The sequence below is a fragment of the Gadus chalcogrammus genome, chromosome 1, assembly GCF_026213295.1.
Source record: "Gadus chalcogrammus isolate NIFS_2021 chromosome 1, NIFS_Gcha_1.0, whole genome shotgun sequence".
NCBI classification, from domain to species: Eukaryota; Metazoa; Chordata; class Actinopteri; order Gadiformes; family Gadidae; genus Gadus; species Gadus chalcogrammus.
Window position 1 is genome coordinate 8574661 of NC_079412.1, and position 12157 is coordinate 8586817.

The 12157-nt window shown below is 47.7% G+C and overlaps 1 protein-coding gene across 2 annotated transcripts; it reads right to left on the reverse strand.

The window, feature by feature from the left end:
* Positions 1-650: 650 nt before the first annotated feature.
* Positions 651-11158, reverse strand: calcoco1a (calcium binding and coiled-coil domain 1a). 2 transcript variants are annotated; one of them, XM_056587229.1, is made up of 15 exons: positions 10076-11158; positions 9721-9884; positions 9507-9609; positions 8390-8592; positions 7994-8206; positions 7626-7774; positions 7447-7516; positions 7170-7325; positions 5759-6013; positions 5186-5311; positions 4434-4529; positions 4065-4152; positions 3605-3861; positions 3269-3360; positions 651-2816 (listed from the first exon to the last, which is right to left on the reverse strand). In XM_056587229.1, the coding sequence occupies exons 2-15, from the start codon at positions 9850-9852 to the stop codon at positions 2789-2791; spliced, it is 1968 nt and encodes a 655-aa protein (XP_056443204.1). In that variant the 5' UTR covers positions 9853-9884; positions 10076-11158; the 3' UTR covers positions 651-2788. The 2 variants fall into 2 exon arrangements, with proteins under 2 accessions (XP_056443204.1, XP_056443198.1); XM_056587223.1 differs by having other exon boundaries at positions 10945-11156.
* Positions 11159-12157: the final 999 nt, after the last annotated feature.

The following is a 12157-nucleotide window of genomic DNA, read 5'->3' on the forward strand; positions in this document are numbered from 1 at the left end:
TGAAGGTGAGAAATGTTTTGAGGTGCAAAGATCATAAATCTCTGGTCCATCTCTGAGGAGCGAAGCGTGCGTGGGGGTGATCTTAAGAAGGGGTAATGGGTGGAGGAGGGAGAGGAGCTGTCTGAGGCGGGACGGAGGGGTGTGGCCGCAGCAGAACGGAGGACAATGACCAGGGATGGAGGGAGGACCAGACGAGGAACAGGTAGAAGGAGAGGGCTGGGGGGCAAGTGTGAAGCGCTAGGGGCAGCCCTGCGTAATTAAAAAATAAAAACTATACATGTGGCGTGGCCTTTGGCCTTCTTCATATCTTGAACATTTCTAATTAAAAGAGATAAAGAGTGACGGAGGCATCAATCCCCCACTGATTTCCCAGTTAAGGTTTTAGAGGGGGCTGTAAACTAGGCAGCCTGGCATCATTGATTTTATAATTAGCTATTGTCACTTCAGACTGAAGATGGAGGGCGCGTGGTTGGAGGGGCAGCGAGCAGAGTGAAACAGGTTAGTGCTGGAGGGGGGTACGCGAGCAGGCCAAAGGTGAGGAGGGGGTGCAACCGAAGTAGGTAATGATCCCCGTGGAATAGGCCATGATGTTAACAGCCAGTGAAATGTCATGTGGGAATTAGAATATTACTGTGATCATACGCCAAAGGAAAAACACATAACACGACACAATGGATACGTAAACCGTCTTTATTATAGAGCCACACCCCAATCCGTTTTTTACTATAAGAATACACATGTTTAACATGTAGGATAACAACCTTCACGAGCAAAACTCCAAAACAAACCACACACACACTGCTGCTTCTGCTTTATTGCGATCAGATAACCCGGATGAGCAGCACCCAACTGTAACAGAAAGAGGCCCGTTATCGGAGAACTTTCCTCAGATAACAGCCTGCACAAGGACCAACAATCAAAATAAAATGAATCGGGTATATACCAGGATTCTCACCACCTTGCTACTTGGCGTGTATACACATATTGTTAAACCACATATCTTGTAACGAAAGGGGGGAAGGTTGTAATTATTCTTTAAACCTGCACTGTAACTTTTTCAAAGCAGCAATAACTTTTGCTCAAAGATGTTAGAATTTTTTGAGGGTCCAAACAATCCGCCAGTGGAGAATTATTGTTCTTTCTAACTTTTCCATTAGGATGGTCTGTTGAGGCGATAACATCTAAATTACATCAGAACGGGTAGCTGCATTTTGTGTTAAAAAGCATATACTTTATAATTAAAGCTGGCATTAGTTCTTAAGTAATGGAATCAATATATTAAAATACTGGAAAACCTAGAATCCGATATACAAACAGAATGCAGAAAAGCACACACGAGATTGAGTCAACAAACCAAAACACACATATAAAGGAGATTATTATCAAGACAAAAAAGACACATCTGAAAAAGGCATATATCAGCCATTCCTCTCAACTTCTATATAAAAACAGGGTGCAAATACAGCAAATACAAATTAAAATGATTATTAAAATTGTCAAGCAATTATTTCTTATCCACACAAATAAAAACAAGTCATTGGTCAAATGTTGTGAAAACCTACAACTTGTTTTAAGCTAAATGTGAATATAATGTCATTGCAATATAACTTATGAGTTAATAAGCACTGATCAAGTGGTAAGCAACATTGGTTATCAAGAGATATATTGCAAAATGCTAGGGATATTTGAACCTCAACTCCTAATTTCATTATCTATTAAGTATTTATTCCTTAATTTTTTTTGAAGGAAACTCAAATGGAGGTCACCGTTGCATTGTTGTGGTGAGGATAGATTCCTTGCATATAACAAACTGAAGAGGATCTACTAACCAAACGGTAAAGAACGATCCTCTATTTTAATCCCTTTGTTAGATAGACTTCTGAACCATCAACTAATAAAAGCAGTTTATAGTTTATATTATCAATAAGAGAAGATAAGGCAGAAGGTAGCACTAATCACCTAATCTTAGTAACATCCATCCATACAATCTATTATATCGCAAATATTCTTCACTGCGTTGTCACCTACTGCCTCGCTCTCTTTGGCCCTAATGTCTCAGAACGCATCCGCATAACTACAATCAACGGTGTATATATTAAGAATGAAAGTGCTTATTTTTCATTAAAAAGGGGGGAGGATAACGTAGAGGCCGACCCTTCATGTTTAAACGCCTAATCCTGCCTGGCTAAAGTCCGGTGTCTCTGACATGGTTCACATCTGCTTTGGAGAATTTAATGTTGACTTTCAGCAGTGTTTTCTAAGGAGGCAGCGGGCCGCACAGAACATGATAATTACAGTGGCAGCCATGACTCCTAATCACAGCCGTCATAAAAAAACAACAGAACACCAGCCGTAAAGCCCTCGGTGTAGTCATGATACGAGCGTGCGCGGGTGTGTGTGTGTGTGTGTGTGTGTGTGTGTGTGTGTGTGTGTGTGTGTGTGTGAACTTCTCAAAACGTGAAACCCATTCTTCTGCACCCCCACTGCGTATCAAGCTGTTTCGGTTGTGAACGTTGTAGTGTTTGCTTAACCGCCATAAAAGATTATGTCCCGAAAAACCGCTAAAGCAGGAACACCAGAAGCCCTACGGAGGGCGCCGGAGAGTTCAGAAGGCCTACAATGAACACGGGGCACATTTGTTCATACGGGTGGATAAGAATAATAACGGTTGTGAACGGCAATATCTGGCTGTTTTGTGCCTGCTAGTGTTTGTAAAGATAAAAATAAGTCCACATAAGTCTGGAGATCTGGCTGTTGAGGCAGCGCCAAGCCGCCGGGAGTCCGCGCGTTACCACAGGGAGGTGTGGGCCAGATCACTGCAGAAAGGGACATAAATCCAGTTGTTTTAACAGTGAAAAGAAAGGTGCTTTCTGGTAGAAAGAGGCGAGGATGAAAAGGGTGGGATGAATGTGGGGAGTGAGCTCTTTAATGACGCTGAAAATTGGCCCGTGACTGTGGTACGGCCCGGGGGGTAAATCACAGCTACGGCTTGCTGTCGGCTCGTCTGTCCCCTTGTCCCCCCATCCTGCAGCCCGCCCGCACCCCCGCCCGTCTTTGTCCCACTCAGTCTCCCCCCCGCCTCACCCCCCCCCCCCCCCCACCCCGCCTCATCCCCGACCCAACTTTCATTTACGACCACATATTCAAAACTTCCATCTCTTAGCCGTGCTCACTCTGCCGCCATAAATAACCCGGCGGCGGGGGCTGCGTGCGTCTCTCCTGCGTGCGTTACCGAACCCTGCATTAGGTAGCGACTGGTTTCTGTTACCTGAAGATGGCGTCCGTGTGCTCGGGCAGCAGCGGCGCCGTCTCCTCCGCAGTGCTCTGGCTGGCGCACGGAGCCGCCTCAGAGCCCTCCTCCTGAGGGCAGAGGACGGACGCACGCAGGCACACTTAGACATATATCTGCGCGGCGGCCATTACCCTGTCATAACTAGCAGAGGCCTAATTGCCCTTCACAGATAATGCATGCAGCAAATGATCCACGGCCACTGCGTGACTAGCGTCCGGGGCAATCGGAGAGGGCATAAAACTCGTTTTCAGCGTCATATATAAACCGCTCAGCGAGGACACCCCCCCCCCCCACCCCCCGACGGTGTCTCACCGACTCGGAGCTGTGGGCCATGGCGTCGGTGCTGGCCTGCCGGGGTGCGGACAGAGGCGCGGGCTGGCTGATGACCACCGTGCCCCGGGCCAGCTCCCTCAGGGAGGGGGGGGGCGTGGCGGGCAGCAGGGGGTCCAGCTGGCCCTGCTCACACAGGCTGTAGTGGGCAAGCGGGCCCGGGGAGGGGGGGGCCGGCGGGGGCGGTTGCGCCTCGGGGCTCTCCTCCTCAGAGTCGGAGAGGGGGCTGTACGGCCGCCCTGGACACAAGGACAGTGGGGGGGGGGGGGACTCAGTGGGGGGGGGGGTACTCAGTGGGAGGGGGGGACTGGACTCAGTGGTGGGGGGTGAATGGTGGTGCCTTAAGGTCCCATCTTGTCTGGGCCCTGTTGGCATGTCATCGTGCAGTGTGGTAGAATCATGAGCTGTGTGCGGTCGTGTGTCGACCTGTGGCTTCGTTCACCTGCAGGGGTCACGGAGGCCGTGCTGAAGCTGGGGTCCAGCATCAGACCCATCTTCTGTTCCACCATGCGGATGTACTCCCTCAGGTCCTGGACGGGGGAACATCAACAAGATGACCCATCCCATCACACACGCTATCTTTATCACTACGCTGCTTTCCAAACGGTACATGGACTGCATTTATACAGCCTTACCAGTGGCCACTCAAAGCACTTTACCGGGGCTCGAACTAGCAACCTTCCAGTTACCAGCCAAGCCGCTCCACCTCCTGAGCCACATGCCGCCCATGAATCCCATGAATCCCTTGGTAAAATGGGGTCCTGGTGGACCCCTAACCCCCTGCCCCCAGCTTCTTGGAGGTGTTTCTGACCTTTTTCTCCGCCAGCAGCTGCTCCTTCTCCTTCTGAGCCACCCTCACGCTGGCCTTCAGCTCCTTGAGCTCTCTGCGGGCCTCACTCAGCTGAACCTGCAAACGTTAACCGTTGGCATCTTTCAATGGGAAGCTTTTAAATAACATTCACATACAGGATAGAAATGCCTGCGCGTTGTACTTCTATGTAATTTATAGAAAACGTTATTACAAATTCTGTCCCCATCTGCACCCCAAGGTTGCATAACCCTGAATTAGCGACTGCAGCGTGTTCCTGTTTGTTTCTGGAGATAACTTCAGGGATAAAGGGAGCCACTTAAACGACTATCAGCAGCAACATTGCTGATTGCGATATTTTGTACATTTGTATCCTCCATATGAAAGTCTGGATATTGTGTCAAACCTACTTCACATGAGACGTTCCATAAAGATCCCAAATCGTGCTTTTTTAGGGTTAATAATTGAATTTGGGGGTACTACCAGAATAGGGTTCCATGCCTGTATGTTAGAAATCCACCTTTGTTATTCTCTCACTGACTTCTGCACATCAGCCCCACCCACCTCCGTCTGACATCACACTGACATCACACGTTTGAGCAGAGACAAGCTGTTTCCAACACTTATCGAGGGGCGTCCTCGGTGGGCCAGAGTACGCCCCCACCGCTCAAACGTTGATTTTTCTATCTTAGCAGAGGTAAAAGCATGACATCCCCCCTTTAACGTGTGGTGCGTTCTTGGGACCTGGTTCCTACCCTGTTGCAGTCCTTCTCTCTGCCCAGCTCCACCTCCACCTTCTCCCTCTCCATCCTCTCCTCCTGCAGCTGCTCCTCCGTCCTCTGGAACTCCACGTTGACCTTCTCCAGGCGCTCACAATCCTTCTACCATGGGGGAGGAGGGGGGTGCAGTTACTTTCCACACAGCAGTGTGGATTGCCACTACACTCTGAGCGCTAAGCTTCCATGGGCGAGCAATGACTGTTGTCTTTGACCACTTCATTCACTCAAAGGGTAATATCGCACGGTGATTAAGTGTGTGTGTGTGTGTGTGTGTGTGTGTGTGTGTGTGTGTGTGTGTGTGTGTGTGTGTGTGTGTGTGAGATACATCAGTCAGAGGGGTCACGCGACTTAAGGAAATCATACTCTTTAGAACACATGGTGTCTTCATGCACAGATGATAAGCAAGGTGTTACACTTCTTCATCCTCAAAGCAGGATGAAGTGCAATGTCACAATATAAGGCCGTACAGCCACAGAACGTAGGGCTGTACAACAACACACCTTTAGGCTGTACAGCAACACAACATACGCACAACAACCACATGCGTACCTCGGCCGTGTGCTGCAGGTGCTGCTGCTCCTGGGCCCAGTGGGCCCGGGCCTCCCTGAAGGCCAGGCTGGAGTCGGCCAGCTGCAGTGTGAGCTGGGCGGCCTGCAGCCGGGCCTGGTGGACCTCCGCCTGCCCGTGGTCCCTCTTGGTCACCGTGGCGCTCAGGTCCGCCTTCAGGCCGTCGACGGTGCGCTCGCTGGCGCTCAGACGCTCGCGCAGGCCGCGCATGTCCTTCAGCGCCGCCTCGCTCTCCGTCTGAGGGGGAGGAGAGGGCGGTGGCCACACAACTTACACACCATGAAAGTGTACACATGACCACTTCTTAGGGGGATGCAGATGAACGACTAAAGCGTTGGAACAATCCGTCAGGGGGGCCTTAATGGGACATGATACAAATCAGATGCGTTTGTAGGACGCTGAATAAGAAATAAGGGGTATTCTAACATACAAGCATGCAACCATATTCTAGTAGTACCCCAAAATGCAATTAATAACCCTAAAAAGTATGATATGGGATCTTTAATGCAAAGACAATGTAACTATGGCCCCGTTTACACGAAGGGAAAACGCAGATATTTCCACACGGTTTGGCCTCTCGTTTACACGAAAAACCAGGTTTTAATCACAGAAAACGATTATTTCTAAAAACTCCGGCCAAAGTGGAGATTTCTGATAACGCCGGTTATATGTTGTCGTGTCAACTGGGAGAAACTTTAGGTTTTAGGTTCCATTATGCGCCAGAAAATGCTTAACGTCATGTGAGCGCCCGCTGTCTGTCCACACGAACAAACCTTGCGCCATATAGTGGGATTATTTGTTTATCAACACGGCGGATGCGTGCGCAGAATGATCACAAAAAGAACATTTGTTTGACCATGTTGTCAGCTTACTGTTACATTAAACTGTAATCAGAAAACGCGGTTATATGCTATAGACCCTATAGTATCTGTGGTATAAAGGCGAATTTCTAATTATAAATATGTACACTTTATGTTGGAAGTATAGACCATGAAACGAATAGCACAGTGATTATTCTTCAAAACGAGAGCCGGGAAAATTGTGAAAAATGAATTAAACTGTTGTTTGGAAAGGAACAGGAAGTCACTCGTGTTATTCGTTGTTGTTGATTCAGAGGACTCTGATTGGCTTGCATGGCTTTATCCTTCTCACTACACTGCCGCCCAAAGGTTTGGCGTAGTTATAATGGCGCTCGACGGCGTATGTTTGCGGGTTGATGTAAATGACAACTTTTTGGAAAACGATGTTGTGTGCACAATGTTATTTTTGAAAACGGAGGAGGGGAAATATTTGTTTCCCTGAATACCCTGCTATGCATAAACGTGGCCTATGGGTCGATATCTACCACTCGTTGTCGGTCTCCTCTCACTGCTGGCTGGGTCCCATGTCTGACCTCTTTGCGGTGGGCCGTGGTGAGCTTGTGGGTGAGGGTGCTGATGGTATTCTGCAGCTGCAGCACGCTGGTGTCCCTCTGGGCCAGGGAACTCCTCAGGACCTGGAACTCCTTGGCCAGCGTCCGGAGCTCAGCCTCGGTGTGCTCCAACTTGGTCTTGGATCAAATGGAAAAAAAGTCTCCATCATATTTTTGAAAAATAAGTGACATTGACCCTCATGTGTGTAGTGCCAGGAAAAGCATTGGCTTTGTAGTAAAAGATAAGAAGGTTCAGTACCTGCAAGTCTTTTTTCTCAGTATCTTCTTCTTTTTTCTGTGTTGCTGACCTCTTGGTTCTCTCCTTGAACCTGTACACACAGATAGATAAAGTATCGCTCTTAGGCCAAACCAAGAACATTACTCAATCAAGGCAGAAGTCGAGGGAAAACCGGCCAACAGCACGATGATCGCTCTCACCTGTCCAGCTCGGTCTCTCTGTCTGCAGCCCTCTGTGCTAGGGTCTTAATGTCTTCCTCCAGCTCTCTGATTCGCAGCTCGCCTGCCTCCTTCAGGGCCAATAAGGCACCTTGCTGCTCCACTAGATAATCCCCCAGAGCTTGTTCCTCCTTGCAAAGAAAAGGCATTTCACAATAGACATATATATATTGTGTGATTTGGTTTCATAAGTGTGAACGTACAGGATGTGACTTTAAAGAGAACGATTATCTCTAGGCTATTCTTATTTTAAAGTTTTAGTTTCCAAAGTAATAAATCATATTTGTGAAGTTGGCAAGTATGCAGAGCGCGGCAGAAGGGAAGGGAGTCACTTCCCCTCCCCTTCCTACCTTTTGTCTCAGTTCCATCTCCACCACGCTGTCCTGGCTCCTGTGCAGCTCATCCTGCAGCCGGGCCATGGTCCTCTTCAGCTCCCGGCGCTCCGTCTCCCAGGCCACCCTGGCCCGGGCGTAGCGCTCCTCCTCCCGCTCCTGCTTCCTGACCAGCCCCTCTTGGGCCTGCAGAAGCTCGGCGCGCTCCTGCAGACACGCCTGGAGCCGACTCTGACAGACACGGGGATCATGAGAGCACGTGATCAGCGAGTGGAGCATCGAATCCACAGGGTATTTTTTAGCACGCCAAAAACTTTTTATTTTTTCATTTTACAAATGCTGGTTCATCCCACTAAACTGAAAGGAGCCACATGACGTGCTCTTAGATCTCTTGTGCTCTTAACGTGTGCCCACCTGCAGCAGCTCAGCCCTGGGTACCACCAGCAGCATATCAGTGGACCCCTCCTCCCCGGGGCCCCCCTCCTCCAGAGTCACCAGCTCCTCCAGGGGTTCAGGAGCGCCGAACGTGAAGGCAGGGCTGCGTGAGCACACCTCCCCCTTACTGTCCACGTACACAAACTGGTACTCCTCCGAGCTGGGCCTCGGGAGGTAGGAGGCTGGGGATATCGGGAAGGAAAATCAAATTCATAAAACCCAATTGTTTGCATATGAAAGGGCAAATGCAAATGCAAGTGCAAATGCTATTTTATGTAAAGTAAAAGGAGAAATAAGCAAGTATGGATTGTTTGCTTTCACCGATCCAGATACAACCGGCATTTCTGTCAATGAAAAGAGAGGTGTAGGAAATAACGGTAGGAGATTTGAGCTCATATTAAAAGGTTATGAGGCATATCCTAACTCCCTGAAACAAGCCCATGCGACAGCACTGGTAGTTTCGCTTTGCTTCCACATCGCTGGGGAACAGGAAACCATCAGGGTTTGTTCTTTAACACTGGTTACCAGTCGCTAACCTCCCGCTGAAGCAGGGCAATGGGGACGCATTTTAGCAAATGATAAATCAGTGTGACAGAGGTCCGTGTGACACCAGCTGGGGACCACCCAACCCTTATTCGGCAGCACCCAGTCAGCGGTGACACAGGGCACCGGTACCAGCGTGTCGTATGTGATCTCAGTCCGGCTCTGAGCTACTGCCTCCAATGTGCCCTAACTCAACCCCTGCTCTCAAATGGTAATTAATTCAAGCCATTTTGGTGATGGGCTTAAAATCTCTGCAAGACAGGAAAAGAGAAACAGGAAACACTTGTTTTTTTTCTCCCTAAAGCCGTATATTGTTTTATTTTCCTCTGGGCTCCCTGGTGGGGAACACTCTGCGTGACATATCTATCACTAACAATAAAGTTTCCTGGACGCTACACACCAGCCGCAAGCCTGCTCCTCACAAGAGTAATTCAATTTACGAAAAGATCAATCCAGCGCACGGAAGGTTTTATTTGACTTGGCCAGAGCAATAGTAGCGATTACGACCGGCTATGGGATATAAAATACAATTACAAAGCAAGGAAGTTAGTACCCTGGAACTGCACACAGCAGTTGACATCTCTGCCCTCCTGGTTGTCAGCGGGGACTGAGGACCAGACGAATGTGTGGTAGTCCCTGACCGACGACCACCCCACCTGAGGAACCCACACACACACACACACACACACACAGACACACACACACACTTAATCACCGTGCGATATTACCCTTTGAGTGAATGAAGTGGTCAAAGACAACAGTATTACCTTGAAGAGGCCGATCCAGTCATTGCTCGCCCATGGAAGCTTAGAGCTCAGAGTGTAGTGGCAATCCACTCTGCTCTGTGGAAAGTAACTGCACCCCACGTTTTGAAACTCCACCAGCCAAGCCGTTTCCATGGCAACACGAAAGCAAGGAGGCACAGTTATACCTGTTGGAGACGATATGGGATGAAAAATAAATAAATTGCGGAATGTAAACACATCCACTGAGGTAGTTTAAAAGAGTAAAAAACAAATAGGTGATAGGTGAGCACTGGGGAATGGAGAGAGAGAGAACACCCGGTGAATGTTTACTCAAAGTAAGGAGATACTCTGACTTAGCACACCATGTGTTCCAAACCTCAATGGCAGCAGGGAGGTCTCGGGCCAACATGACACACGACACCTCGACATAACATGACCGTCACCAGCCTTATTTCAGTCTTCTCCACCGGTGGGTACTGTAGGTTGTGCACGTCATTTCATTTTAACACATCCTTTCCAACAGTAGTTACAGAGTTGACAGACTAGTAGATAGATAGAACGCGTGAGGGCTAGAGAGCTGGGTGGATGGATGGACGGAAGCATGGATAATGTAAATGTCATTAAGGATTACCAATATAATAGATTGGCTAATAAATATATGCGTCAGAGGCTTTATTGAGCATATTCTTATCAATTTACTTTAGTAAAATAAAACGTTATTAAATAAAAAACAATCTAACGTTAGAGGTGACACTTGTACAAAGCAATGTTTTGTCGTGTAGGCCTACACCACAAACGATTATACAATTAAATGTGTTTTATTGAGCAGAGAATTGATCAGCCTTAATGGAAAACTGTGGGTTTGAAAGCACTAATCACGTGTCTCCAAACTTGAAAACATAGATTTATAAGACAAGAGTAAAAATCGATTGTGAAGTGTCCGTAGGATGCACATGCAACCTCAAGACACTTCACAAACGCATTTTTTACAACGTGGTCCAGAGAGCTCCCATTACACCGACACCTAGGGCCCGGAGAACGCTATAGCGGAGGACATGTGCTATGCGTGACTACAACAAGTAACAGTAGAACCGAGTGTGTAAGTACAAATCCACAAACACGATGTGTGTGCAAAATGTGTGTCACTGGATACAGTGCAGATAATGAGCTGTTAAGTCGTGCTATGTTAATTGGAGACGTCAACTGCGCAGTTATTTTCTAGGACACTTCGAATGAACCTCTTACCTTTTCCTCGCCTTTAGTTAAACGTAATATTCAGACGGATATGGAGATATGTGTCGCAAAAAGCACATGGAAACCAAATACCAGCTGCTGTCTTCTCTTCCCTGTGTTTGGTTCGAGCGTTACAGCATAAAACAATAACAAAAACAAAGCAACGAACAAGCATGACGGCCCACAGACAACCACATAGTTGGGATTTGTAGTTTTAAAGTCTGGCACGCTAGCAGGAAAATCTATTAATAAACTACAATACCCATAGACAAAAGAGAATTCCGGGATTCACGTCAAACGGAATGGTTGACCACCGTTGTATTTCTCACCGGTTTGGGGAGCGCGCTGCGCCATGGATGTGTGTTGGTAAGTCCCCAACAAAACAAAGACTCCAGCGGTGGGCTAAAATATTGCAAAAATAACTGTTCGGCATGGAAGCATCTTTTGACTGCCAACAATGTGTTCCCTCCAGTTAACAAGTCTATCTATTTGTACAAATTAAACGTGAATTAATTCATCGCTGTAGATCTTTTTTTCTGCTTTTTCACTAGTAATATCATATAATACTACTAATAATATAATAATATAAAAATGCATGGTTACAAATATAATATGGCTACTTTGGTTAATGCATGTGCCTATTATAAACACTTCTCTCTCCATCCATTCATTACTTTAAAGATTTGGCACGTCGAGGCACCATAGTTCTCCGCTGGGTTGTAAATAAACAGAGCCTACATAAAACCAAAGAACAATAAAAAGATGGGGCTGGACACCAGATGGCAGTACATCATCTTGAATACCCATTGACTAATCAAGGCAAACGCACATTTTGTACATATACCAAATAAACATGACCAGCTAACGAAAGTGTGAAGAGTAACCATGAATGTTTTTTAGGTTATCCTTCGATACATATAACAACCCATCACGTAGAATTAGAACATCGCTATGGCACAAACATTGGCATGAGCACAAACCTTATGGGAGAATACAGGACACATTGCCTCTCAACAATCATCAGGACCAGAGCTCTGAATGGGCCACACTGCGGGCCACACTGGAGAGCCACACTGAACGCCAGGCTGGGGGCCACACTGGAGAGCCACACTGGGGGCCACACTGGAGAGCCACACTGAAGGCCACGCTGGGGGCCACACTGGAGGGCCACACTGGGGGCCACACTGGGGGCCACACTGGGGGGCACAATGGAGAGCCACACTGA

What these genes read in the sequence shown, in the direction of transcription:
- calcoco1a (XM_056587229.1), bottom strand. Translation starts at nt 9,852, where the DNA reads ATGGAAACGGCTTGGCTGGTGGAGTTTCAAAACGTGGGGTGCAGTTAC. An exon ending in CCAGGGCTGAGCTGCTGCAG is followed by an intron (nt 8,207 to 8,389) that starts GTGGGCACACGT and finishes CGTGTCTGTCAG; the next exon opens with AGTCGGCTCCAGGCGTGTCT. An exon ending in CACACGGACGCCATCTTCAG is followed by an intron (nt 2,817 to 3,268) that starts GTAACAGAAACC and finishes CCCTTTCTGCAG; the next exon opens with TGATCTGGCCCACACCTCCC.